The 13000-nt window shown below is 37.1% G+C and overlaps 1 protein-coding gene across 5 annotated transcripts in view; it reads right to left on the bottom strand.

Moving 5' to 3' along the window:
* CPEB4 (cytoplasmic polyadenylation element binding protein 4) overlaps window positions 1-13000 on the bottom strand; it is a 74307-nt gene that overhangs the window by 4623 nt on the left and 56684 nt on the right. For 3 of the 5 annotated variants that reach the window (XM_012461160.2, XM_012461162.2, XM_021672236.2), the window contains 6 exons: window positions 12791-12814; window positions 10717-10890; window positions 6154-6243; window positions 5667-5785; window positions 3797-3911; window positions 2477-2658 (listed from right to left, as the gene is read on the bottom strand). In XM_012461160.2, the coding sequence (XP_012316583.1) occupies window positions 2477-2658; window positions 3797-3911; window positions 5667-5785; window positions 6154-6243; window positions 10717-10890; window positions 12791-12814 (704 nt within the window). The remainder of the gene's footprint in view (window positions 1-2476; window positions 2659-3796; window positions 3912-5666; window positions 5786-6153; window positions 6244-10716; window positions 10891-12790; window positions 12815-13000) is intronic. The other 2 variants (XM_012461161.3, XM_012461163.2) reach the window with 1 other exon arrangement.

Raw genomic sequence — 13000 nt, 5'->3', positions numbered from 1 at the left:
TTTTTCCTATTAAATAAACACTCTTCAAAGGAAAAAGGATTTCAGTAGACATCATGAAATGAAGCCAACTGTTTAGACTAGAATGTTATGAGATTAAACCCACAGGAGATTTTTCATAGACACAAACCCTCATTTTAATTAGTGGATCTGGATTTTTGTCATATGTGGAATCATAATTTAAACAAAATCAGCTACGAGGATCCAAGTTCCACACAACTGCACTTCAATATTCAAGTCAGTGGGAAGATGCCTGACTTCTGTGTCACGAGATTCTGAGCTGTCGTAAAGCCTGGCTCGTGGTTTCTATTTATAGTGTACACATTTTGGGTTATAATCACAAACCTGGAACTCTGTTTTTTTTAAAAAAAAAAAAAAGATGCAGCTACAGGATTCACAATTTAAAACCCTGCTTTGTTCTTTCTCAGTTAAGAGTGGTTCACCTGAGTCTAAAAGTCAAAGGTGAATTTCTAAAACTGGGCCTGTTTCAGTGTTCTATCAGCCAACCTGTCATGTGAATGTTTCAAGCATTAACAGTCACTTGGTTATTAATTCATCAGCTAGAAAAGAGCTGGTTATTTTTAGTTTGGAGAGACTCATGGCTGAAAGTCCCTTACAGCAGGCTGTCACCACCAATGGTGCCATCCAGCTCTGACAAGAAATCCCGACCAAGGTTAGCCATGAACAAAAGGAGAACATGCAGTGAGTCATGATTGTGCCGCTGTGCTCCAGCCTGGGTGACAGAGTGAGACCCTGCATCTAAAAATAATGTTTTAACTAAAAAATAAAAGTACAAAAGGAGAAGAGTGCCATGGAAGTCCAAGAATAGTAGGCATAAGGACAGTACCAGGCTTTTGGCCTCTGGGCTGCTCCATAATGTCTACAGAGTGGCAAGAACACTGGGCAAAGGATTTCATTGCAGAGGAATACAAATTAAGTCTGAATTTCTAATGACCAACCCCACAGCTCTGAAACTTATGTTAGAATGAGGCAGTGATACGTAGATATTTTTTAGTGTGCATAAAAAACCAAATAGGCCAGATGTGGTGGGTGGCTCAAGTCTAATTCCAGCACTTCAGGAGGCCAAGGCAGGTGGATCCCTTCAGGTCAGGAGCTCGAAACCAGCCTGATCAACATGGTGAAACACCGTCTCTACTAAAAATACAAAAATTCGCTGGGCATGGTGGCACACGCCTGTAATCCCAGCTACTTGGGAGGCTAAGGCAGGAGAATCACTTGAACCCAGGAGATGGAGGTTACAGTGAGCCAAGATCGTGCCACTGCACTCCAGCCTGGGTGACAGAGCGATACTCCATCTCAAAAACAAACAAACAAAAACAAACAAACAAGTAGGCATGTTAACATATTAATCTTGTCCCTCCCCCCACACTTAAAATAGAATGGGTGCCATTCTCTTTAATATAGTGAGTTGTAGGATGATCACGACTACCTTAAATGTTTTTACTGCCAATGAAGTAGACTATACATGACATGAAACATAAAAAGCAGAAACCACTACTGACTTGATCATTTTTACATCTTGAATTGAGAACAACACAATAAAATCAATCTATTTTAGCACAATACCTCAGAGTGTTGGATATCAAAGTCAGCACTAATGCAAGTGCTAGTGTGCCATGAAATAAAAAGGTGATACCAGAATATAAATCAACATGTTGCTTCCTTCATCAATAAAGCCTTTCTATGAAAAAAAAAACTGCCAGCTGGTCCAGCTGGACCAAACATTGTGCCCAGCAATGTAGCTGATTACATGGTCTGGTCTAAATTCCTATCTCACTACAAACTAAGTTTGCAGACTGGCGGTCAGTCCACAGGCCACACTTTGAGTAGTTCTGGCAAATGATACAGTTCTATCTGCTAGGAAATAAACTCATGAGAACAGGAACTTCTTGTCCTAAGCTTTAAAATGTTTGTTGAATGGATGAAACACCAAGCTAAGAAATAAATTGGTGAGAGGCGGCGGCTGTGGAAAAAGAAGAAAAAAAAAGAAAAGAAATCTGTGAATGCAATTCATTGAGAAATAGGGCTTACTGAGGTATTTGCTATGTCCCAGGATTAAAAAACAAAACAAAAAAAGAGGCAGGAAATCTCAAGGTCATTCCTGTTTATATACCTGATATAACACAGTACAAAGGATTCAGTAAATATTTATTGAATGACTGACAAACTAAATGAATGAATAGATGGATGGATTGAGATTGAATGGAAGTTATGGTTTAGAGAAGATTAAATTAACGCAAGTAAATTGATTATAGTGTTCTGATTAGGAAACTCAAAAAAATCAAAGATAAAAGAAATTTATAGGAAATTCTTTCATGTATTATAGAGCATAATTAACTCTATAGGCAAAATTCTCAGCTGTCACTTTATTGTCATAAAATTTTCCCATTCTAATATTGCTAATCACACATTTAGAGGACCATTTCTAAAATTTTCCAAAGTGTAGTGTAAGGCTTACCCGTTTATCTATCTCTCCATGCTGCAGCTGAACAAAGCGGGCACTGATAGCAGCTATGTAACTCTGTTGATTAGAGAACGCAACTCTCCCAGCTCCTTTTGGGTATTTTAGCTCAGGGTCAGTATCAATCCCAGCGTAGCACACACCTCCATATAGTCGATCCATTATCATTGCAAGCTCCACTAATTAAGAAAGGAGCAAACAGGACATTTAAAATCAGGAATATTCATCTGGCTCACCAACGGTTTCATCAAAAGCAATTCATCTGTACTCTAAGCTCACATCACTAAAATAATTATTAAAATGAAACTTATTACTACAATCAGTCATTCATCGTGTTAAGCTTTCATCTTTTAACTTTGGGCAAGGGCTTGCTAGATGTTTTCTAATATGCTCTCTTTATTCTTCTCCCAACTCCATGAAGTAGATAGTAATTTCCCAAGGAAACTGAAGCACAGAAAGGGTGATCGATCTGTCCAAGGTCACAGGTCATTAAGTGATAGTGCTGGACTTGGCTTCCACGTTTGTCACTCTATGCCATGTTGCTCCATAGATTTACGAGTTAATGATGTATTGATTAATATAATAATTACTTGAACATTAGAAAACTAACTGGTAGACTCTTTGGGGGTCCTCCTGGCTTATTCCCATCAAAACCCTTTCCCCGAAGTCTCTTCACCAATTTTTCATTAAAAAAAAAAAAAAAAAAAAAAAAAAAAAACGTGAAATGACTGCATCTTCTCTGTGAAGTGTTATAATCATGAAGCTACATTCCTGTTCATGTTACGCTTTTTATCTCATTTATACTATTAAACCTCAAATTACTTGAAGTTAGGAATTTAATTGTTCTGTAAGTACTACTCTAAAAATATGATGCACTGCTTAGAAGTCTATTATATTCCAGAACTCAGTTAATGGCTGTTGAGCAAATGAGGATGTGGAAAACAAATACTGACCATCTCAATACGTAATCTATTCCTGAATGGCTTTTTTTCTTTTCAGACGATGAGAACAATTAGCATTATGCAGCACTAGACTAAGTACTTTGCACTGGTCATCTCATTCGACCCTTAAGATAACACTAGAAATAAGTACACCTTTCACCCCTACTTGACAGATAGGGAAACTGAGAATTAGAAAAATCATGGAATTTGTCCAAGGTCACTCAACTATTAGAACACATGAATTCAAACTCAGATACTTTGATTCTAGAATTCTTACTCTTGGATGTTAACTCAAATTCTTATGAAAAATTTATGCTGAAGATCTTGATATTTCTTATGCCATAGGAAAAAGAGTTTGTTGTTTGTTTAATCATACCAGCTCGTAATGGTCGAGGAACACCACCAACAAATATGGTTTTTCGTGGGTCAAGTGGCTGTGAACCATCCATCACAAAGTCACTGTCACTGAGATTCCAAGGCCGAATCTGGACCTAGGGAATGTACAAACCAAAATGTCTCATTTTCAATACAGATACTTTATGGGGGAAAAAGTTAAAAATTATTACTAAGTATTTTAATTTTAAAAGCAATAATCCTATCATTACAAGTCAATAAAGCTGGGAAACTACTAGAAAATTTAAAAATAGTATATCCTAACCCATCATTTTTAGAGTAAACTAAACCAAGGTGAAAAGTTCACTTTGATTCTCTATTATAAGCCAAATTACTTAACATGTCCCTAATTATTTATAAGTTAATTTGCTGTTTTTCAGCTTATTTGGGCCTTTAGTCTGTCCAATCCCCCAATATCTATATAATTTAAATTTTTAGCATTGGTATCCAATGCCAATCAATAAATTTTTAGCATGGTAGCCAATGCTAAGTAAACTAGAATTGTATGTTGAATCAGTGTATGTTCAGGAAATGCAAACTACTCCTGATACCATCAAATCTAATGCATTATTTCAAAATAGTTTTCAAAGTAAAAATATTGATGACATTTGCAACATTTTTTTTATGACAAATACTTCAGTGTATCTATTAGCTCAGTCAATCAAGAATCATGTACCTCATTTAAAACTGTTCACGTTTTCTAACTGTCACAAATGCCCACATGAAAGGCTACAGGTTGACAGCAGTGGATTCCCAAATACGCACACCAACAGAGTCCTAGGTCAGAGGTCCCAAATTCAAATACAGATGGGGATTGGCAGAGAACATAAACAAGTCAAGCAGAAAGAGTCCAGAGCGCAGGAATTCTTACAAAGTTTCTGACCTAGACAACCACAAGACATCAAGAGAAGCTCCACATATATTATTTGCTTAAGCTGGGTCCACTGACAACTCCATTCTGTACTATACCCCAACATTCACTGGGTGCTGGCTGAGTGATAATAAATTGCTGCTTTGCCAGACTCATCAAAACATGCCAGTTGCTCCTCTTCCTAAAGACTAAATTTTATGATAAACTTTTCCAAAAAGAAAAAACAGTATGCAATGTACCTGTACATGTATATGCACAACTCTACTTTGGAGAGTACCATATAAACAGTTAAGGATAATATTGGGTAAAATCTTTATTAAAGTGAAGAAAGAGCTAGAAAGATAAACATATAACATTTGTGATTTGAGTTCTATTATTCAGAGGCAATTCAACTATTTTATTAAATGCATTATCAAGTGAAGTCTGGTGTGTTTTTTTCGTTTTGTTTTGTTTTTGAGACAGAGTCTTACTCTTTACCCAGGCTGGAGTACAGTGGTGCAATCGATGCTCATTGCAACCTCTACCTCCTGGGTTCAGGTGATTGTCGTGCCTCAGCTTCCCAAGTAACTGGGACTACAGGTGTGTGCCACCACACCTGGCTAATTTTTTATTTTCAGTAGGGATTTCACCATGTTGGCCAGGCTGGTCTCGAACTCCTGGCCTCATGTGATCCACCCACTTTCGGCCTCCCAAAGTGCTGGGATTACAGGCATGAGCCATGGTGCCCAGCCATGAAGTCTTTTAAAAGTAAAGATTTACCAATTATATTTCAACTAACTAAAAATTCAATGTCAAATTGGTTAAGTGCAAATATATAGAAAGTCAATGTTAGGAACTTCACAACAAGACTTTTTAAATTTAGTCTGCTTACAAACGCATCAATTAAGTACCCCAAATGCATCAAGTTGTCTATGGGTTTCTCAAACAGAACAGATGAACGGAGGCAAAAACAAGAAGCTATTTTATGCTAAACTACACTTACCGGCTTATCCTTGATAGTGGGACTTGATACACAAAGGTAGAGTTTTCCATCTTCTTCAATGCATGCATCGATGAGAGCCTGCACAGAGCTTTCATCTTGAAATAGCAGGAATGCATAGCCTGAAAAAAAAAAAAAAGGGGGCAAAAGAAGGCTTATATGTTTTCCTATTTTTGGGTAATTCTTCAGGTGAAAGGAATCATGCACTAAAACTAAAGAAAGGAAAAAGGAATAGGAAAAAATATTAAAACAATATTTATACCAAAAGTCTGATAACATCAACATACAGTTCATTTTGGTAGTATCTTGAAACATCTTTTAGAGTAAAATTAAATTTGACTTAAAAATATATTGAAATTTTAAAGAGCATTTGGGAAAATGCAAGTTCAACAATAAAAAATTTTACAGTGAAGGTGAACATTTATGAAAAGGCTACCCATTAAACAATGTACGAATAAATTATATAAGTATAATGAATCTTGGGAATTACCTTTAGGAGGAAAATAGGATTTGCTCTCGGCTTTATGAGGCCAATCCACAATCAAAGGGCCAAAGCGACGAAAACTAGCTGTGATCTCATCTAATAAACAACAAAGGAAAAAAGTAGATTTAATATATATTTATGATCATTTTTTGAAAGTTTTTTTTAAGTTTCAAATCTACTATTTACAGCAACAGTAAAAAGAACTCCTTTATCCCCTTCATCTAGATTCCCCAACTGCTAATAATTTGCACATCTGCCTTCAACCTCTTTCTTCTCTCTTTCTCCCTCTATCTGTATATATGCATAAATCAATCTAGCCATCCAGCCAAGCCAGCCAGCCAGCATATTTTTCTGAAATGGTGCCATGTAATCCCAAACATAACTATTGTTATCTGCTCAAAGCAAGATCACTCCCTTATATACCAAATTTGATATAATACTACTATGCGATTCACATACTTCATTTAAATTTCAAAATCCTTTCTGATCCACAGTGCTATCCAGAAAACAGGTTGCATTTAATTATCATATCCTTAGAGCATCAGTCTTTTTTCAATTTGGAATAGCTCCATGTTCTTTCTTGTCTTTCATATTCATTCTATAGAATGACTGCTATGGTGTGAATATTTATATTCTCTCAAAATTTGTATGTTGAAATCTGTTCCCCAATGTGAGGGTATTTGGAGCTGGGGCCCTTGGTAGGTGATTAGGTCATGGGGTTGGAATCCTTTCATGGGGATTAGTGCCCTTATAAAAGAGGTTCTGGAGAGACCCTTCACCCCTTCTGCCATGTAAGGGTGCAATGAGAAGACTATTATCTATTAGGAAGCAGGCCCTCAGCAAGCACTGAATTTGTTGGCGCCTTGATCTTGAACTTCCCAGCCTCCATGATGGTGAGAAATAAATTTCAGTTGTTTATAAGCCACCAAGTCTATGTTATTTTTTATAGCAATCTGAACAGATTTAAGACAGTGACCCTCAACCTGGGTCTGTGCTCTGCTTCCTATGACTAGAATCATGCTACGCATTCCAAACTGGAATATCACCATAATGGTGCAATGCCATCCTGCCCTACTATAAGCATGTTAATCTTTTCCTCCTGAGATAAGGGCCCATTATGTTGCCCTGGCTGGTCCTGAACTTAAGTGATCCTCCTGCAACTTTCCAAGTAGCTGGGATTACAAGTGTATACTACCACACCTGGAGGGCATGTCAATCTTGGCCTGGTTTCTCTACCACAAGAAAACCTCTTCTCCCTTTGTAATCAATTAGTGTTTTACAAGAGTATATTTTGTTGCTCACCAATATCCTGTTCCTTCATGAGCCTTGGCATCCATTGAAGACTCCTGCCTGTATTAACTACCACAATAATGGTTGCCAAATAATGATTAACTGTTTCCATGATTCCTTCTATATGTATTAGTTAGTATTGTGCAGTAAGGGAGCTTTCCTTCTGTCCCACTGATTTATTCATTTATTGTATCGGTATCGTCTATTTTATTCAATGGGTTGTGATCCAATTCACTCCTTTTTTATCTTGATGCTCAATATGTCCCAAAAATTGTCCCTGATTTGGCTCTAATTATCAAATAGGAGTGGGAGGCTTCTATGTCTTTCACACTTCTTGCCACCATTCTTTAAGCACTTTCATGTTTTCTGGCCTAAGAAGATACTCCAGGCTCATCTTATTCTTTCCCTGTAGCAGTCTAAGAATCAGTCATTTTTTTTTTCCCAAGACATATTGATCCCTTTAGCGGCAAAAGATATTTAGAAACTAAGAGGCAGGTGCTCTATATGCTCACTGCTAGTGAGTATTCATTATTTCTAAGTCTTCGCAGTGGATGAAGCTAGGAAATAAATATGCACACACACATTTATAACTATTTCTGTATCTGTGTATGTATTGATAAAAACTAGTAAGTTCATACTGATATTTTCAATATGACTCCAACATCTCATGGCTTTTTCTAGTCTTCCCTCTTTCTATTTTTATATTCTCTTCTCACAGGAAGAAACCTAGCTCCCAATACCTGTACAACATGTATTAATTTGCTCCATGTAACCAGTCTTGCCCCTACCCTGCTAGCCTCCTCTACGTTCCACCTTTGTGCCTTGGCTCTTGTCGCCCTTATTTCTCGGATACCATTTGTGCTGCCGCTCCGTCCTCTGAGCAAGCCCCTCCACACACATGCATACACATCCCCTCCACGTGAGACCTCTCCCCTGTCACCAATCCACTTCCTTGACAGCATTATCTCAGCCTTGGAGGAAGGGAGGGGAAAAAGGGATGAATGGGAAAAAATGATAGACAAGGAAGACCTGACCATATTTTGCTATTAATTTAAATGATACAAATTATGCTACATTATATATTTGGACACTAATGAGATTATAAAACAAATTTCAAAGAGACTTCTAGAAAGAGTAGGTAAGCATGTGTAGGTAAGAACTGATAATAGGGCAGGGTAAAAGAACAGAAAAGAAAGATGAGGAGTATGTCTAAATTCCAGTCTGGTAGAGCTGTTTTCATCTCCCCCATACAGTGAAACAGTCTAGTCTCCTCTGCTATGACACCTGTTTCTACAGTGAGTTTAGTTTGTGTGAGTCTAATAAACAGGGAACAATGTCAGTAAAACATGGAATTGTACTGGTTCATAAATGATTTTTCCTAGGCAAGGTGAGCTAGCATAGTGAGGAAAGAATTATAAACTTCATCAAAAAAGGAAAAAGTCCCCCACTTCTCTGATGTACAGGTACAAACTCTCCCAGCTCTATTATAAGAAAATTAAAAATAAGCACAGCAACCAGAATTTTCTTGTCAGAGAGATATGCCCCTAACCTTCCAGGACTCTTCTCTCCTGACAGTTTAGTTTGCGCTTCCTCGGGTGTTCAAAGATCTGTTTCCATCTGCATTGTCTCCATGCTTGCAAGCCAACATTTCTGCTTTATTGGTTTTGCACATTTTCAATATTCCCTAAAGCAGCCCCAAGTGTGCTGAGCTACTTGCCTGAAATGTCCAAGTTATCTCCAAGGTACTAATTCTCTTCTTGTTAGTGTTTCAGGTACAAAGTTCATTAGGTTTTAAATGATTTATCTTTAACCTTATTTTCCCCCATAAACCCTGTAATTTTTAGTGCACAATTCTGCAGAACACAATATTCTTCAAGCTATGCTGAGGGCAGGATGGAGATTGATTCAGACAACCCTAAACTTTCAGCATAGCTTCCACCAAGACATTTAGAACCATTCCTGTCTCAACCTTCCAAAAGATAAATACTTTTAAAGAAAATGAAGTAACTTGATAAGTGTGATCCCAGTCTAACTGCGAAAATATTAAACCTTATTATTAGATCTTAGACATGTGCACAGAAATCTATTCTTCACACCTGTAATCTCACACTTTGGGAGGCCAAGGCGGGTGGATCACAAGGTCAGGAGATCAAGACCATCCTGGCCAACATGGGGAAACCCCTTCTCTACTAAAAATACAAAAATTAGCCAGGCAGTGTGTGCCTGTAGTCCCAACTACTCGGGAGGCTGAGGCAGGAAAATTGCTTGAACAAGGAGGCAGAAGCTGCAGTGAGCCAAGATCACACTACTGCACTCCAGCCTGGGCAACAGAGAAAGACTCCAATTCAAAAAAAAAAAAAAAAAAAGAAAGAAAGAAAGAAATCTATTCTCTTCTCCATAATATGATTTAGTGTATTTCCATTTTCATTCAGGAAACTGAGACAAAAGAAATTAGGAAAGCAACCAAGGATAGGTGATTGCTATAAGGTCTGCTACTTTGATTTTTATTAGGGTCACTGAAGCCTATGGAGGAACAGCATATTCCTGAACAAGTCCCTCTAAACCTTTGCATGGTTGGCCCTTTATTCAGGTCTCGGCTTAAATATCACTTTCTCAAAGAGGCTTTTCTTATCCACCTAATTTTCAAAAACTCCCTGCATCACTATATTACATCATCCTGCTCTTTGCTTTTAAACACTTGCTCTCTAGTATTTTCTTGCATATTTATACATTATGGGCCTTCCCTGAATAAAATGTAAACTCTATGTAAGCAGGGACCTTCTATCCTGTTTACTACCTTAAATAAGATTATCCTTCTTGTAGTACAACTGTAGCCTATATTTTTCAAAAGTTCATGCTTAGTCTAAGATTTAAACAATAAACTATATATCTGTGGAGCACTCATAAAAGATGGGGGGAAAAAAAGAAAAATATATCACTGAATTTGTCCAAAGTAGCACATGCAAACGAAAAGGCAGTTAGTACCCATGTATCCCCACAACAACTGAACCCCTTGGAAGTTTTCCCAGTGATGTTTACTCCTTTTCATGTAGTCCAATCCCTTGCTTTAGTTGGTGTGCACAGCTCTGCTCCCCTCCCTTCTATGAATTAATCTTATATGCCATGATAGGAGGATAGGACAAAAGAACAGTGCAATCAGGGCTGACTACCGGAGCCAGATGAGACTGTTATTGTAACAACCACCACCACTATCTATGAGTTTCCTACTGTGTGCCACCATCTGGGTACCCTGCTATAAATAGTTATTTCCAAATATACCTTCATCAATGTCTGGAGGCAATCCGCCCACAAACACCTTGCGAGAATATCGTTCCACTCTTTCCCCGTTCTGGTGAGTGAAGCAGTGAGGTGAACCCAGGCCACTATGAAGAGGTTGATCCCCACGGCCATCATCCAAGAATCCATCTTCCATTGGAAACAGTGAAGACTGACCTGGAATAGAAAGCAGGGAAAAAACGGTAACAGAAAATGTTCCTAGCCACTGATTATCATGCACAAGAAACAAGGAAACAGCAGATTCAATAAAACTGCTGCTTTTATTTTTCTCACTGAGTAACAGAATCACTTAGCTATACTCTTGAATTCCCAACCAACTTAAAAGTCCCAGCTGAGTCAGAGAGAAAGCACATGGTTAAATATTAATCGAGGGCTACTCCAGTATCCCACTGGGATCCAGAAACTTCAGTGAGGTGAACTGAAGTACAGGAGGAGAGAGCACGCTTTAGCAAGCAGTCGGCAGTGGACTGTACTCCCTTGGCAGGGCCCCATGGCCACTGGCAACCTAGACATGTACACTAAGTATTAAATTTGGCTATAAGACATTGAATCACTTACATTTCTTTAAAGATCAAACAATATAGCCTGCACAATTTCCTCTATGAATGTGCTTAAAATGAACAAGCAGTTTTTTTTTTTTTTTTTTTTTTGAGACAGTGTCTCGCTCTTTTACCCAGGGTGGAGTACAGTGGCATAATCATAGCTCACTACAGCCTCAAACTCTTGTGCTAAAGTGATCCTCCCACCTCAGCCTCTGAAGTAGCTGGGGCTACAGGCATGTGCCATGACACCTGGCTAACTTAACAAGTAGATTTTTAAAGTGACCACTCATTTCTGTTTACCTTAACTAATGAGATATAATCAAAACCTACTTAATGTTATACTCCAATTTCACTGTGTAGTCTTACGGAATTTAAGATTATTAGGTATGCTAAAGATATATTTATTATTAGCTGGGTAATTATCGGCTTGCTAAGGGTATTTTCAATTTCTAAAAACTAAAATTTGCTGTTTGAAAATCTTATCATCCAGAATATATATGCAGGAAACACCAGAGATGCCAATATGTGTAACAGTCTTTCCATATTTACCTGACAGCGAAATATAAACTTTTAAATCATAAGGAAAACACAGAGCTACAAATAGCTACAGAATCTCCCAAGCGCTCTTTTAGCACTTTTCTGGCTGCCAATTTAATTCTAGGTACTACATGAGGAATTTGTTAATGGATCCTCTAGAAATGTATCTCAAGTGCTCTTACTTTAATAGAAACATTCCAGGTTTTGCCATACTTGTCTTCAATTTCCATCACTAAACACAAATAATAACAGTATATTTGTTACAAATTTATCCTATAATAGCATATGTCAAGTGAAGACAAAAACATTATAAAACTGGAGGATATTTCGTGAATGATCTTTAAAAATCACTTATCCTTTAAATCTAAGTTATTTAACTGTCTTACTTTCCTGTAAAAAGGCAAATTATAGGTGCCAATAATAAGGTTTATTGAGGCACCTCTAGGAAATGATTCTTTAGAATTCCCTAACATTTCTAGAGCTTTTCTGCCCAATATTTGAAATTTACAGGATTAGTCATTTATTTAGCTCATCTTATTTTAAACCACATATATTGTTTACTTAGTAAAAAAGAAAAAAAAGTAGACATAAGGCATTTAAGTATAATTAAACCTCCAAGATAATGAGGTATTTTGAGACTTGTGTGACTATATTTTCATTTTTAAAGATTAATTTTTTTCTAAGAAATTCCTTTCAGAAAAAAAAAGCAAATCTTCAGATTTAAATAAATTGAGTTTCTAATATAACACAGGGAAATCATTTTGATTCAAATCCTATCATTCTGATAAATTTCATTAGAGCTCCTTAACTCCTTCAAATGATGTCTAAAATGTTAATTGTAACACAAAAAGTATGTAAGGATCAAAGCTATGCTTCATTTTCCCTCTCCCCTTCCCCACAAAGGTTAGAAATTAAACAAGCTTGGGTCCTCTCCAAATACAAGTGATACATTTAAAAGTTAGAAACAATAATGTTACCTCTCCTTCGCCCATATGTCCTTGCTGCATGTCAAATGAGAAAAAAACAAAAACAAAAAAACAAAACAACCTTTCAAACATTGTCAAAAAAATCAACTGTGATTTCATCTACCAGCTTTTGAAAATAAAAAACTGTGACCATATTCTTCATTTCCTGGTAAATGTCTCAAAAACAAGGAACTCAATGGAAAGAGGTCAATTTTGTGCATT

This window comes from Aotus nancymaae, unplaced genomic scaffold (genome assembly GCF_030222135.1).
Source record: "Aotus nancymaae isolate 86718 unplaced genomic scaffold, 86718_ANA_hifiasm-v0.15.2.pri h1tg000015l_1, whole genome shotgun sequence".
In the NCBI taxonomy this organism is placed as follows: Eukaryota; Metazoa; Chordata; class Mammalia; order Primates; family Aotidae; genus Aotus; species Aotus nancymaae.
This window is presented reverse-complemented; position numbering and strand designations above follow the sequence as displayed.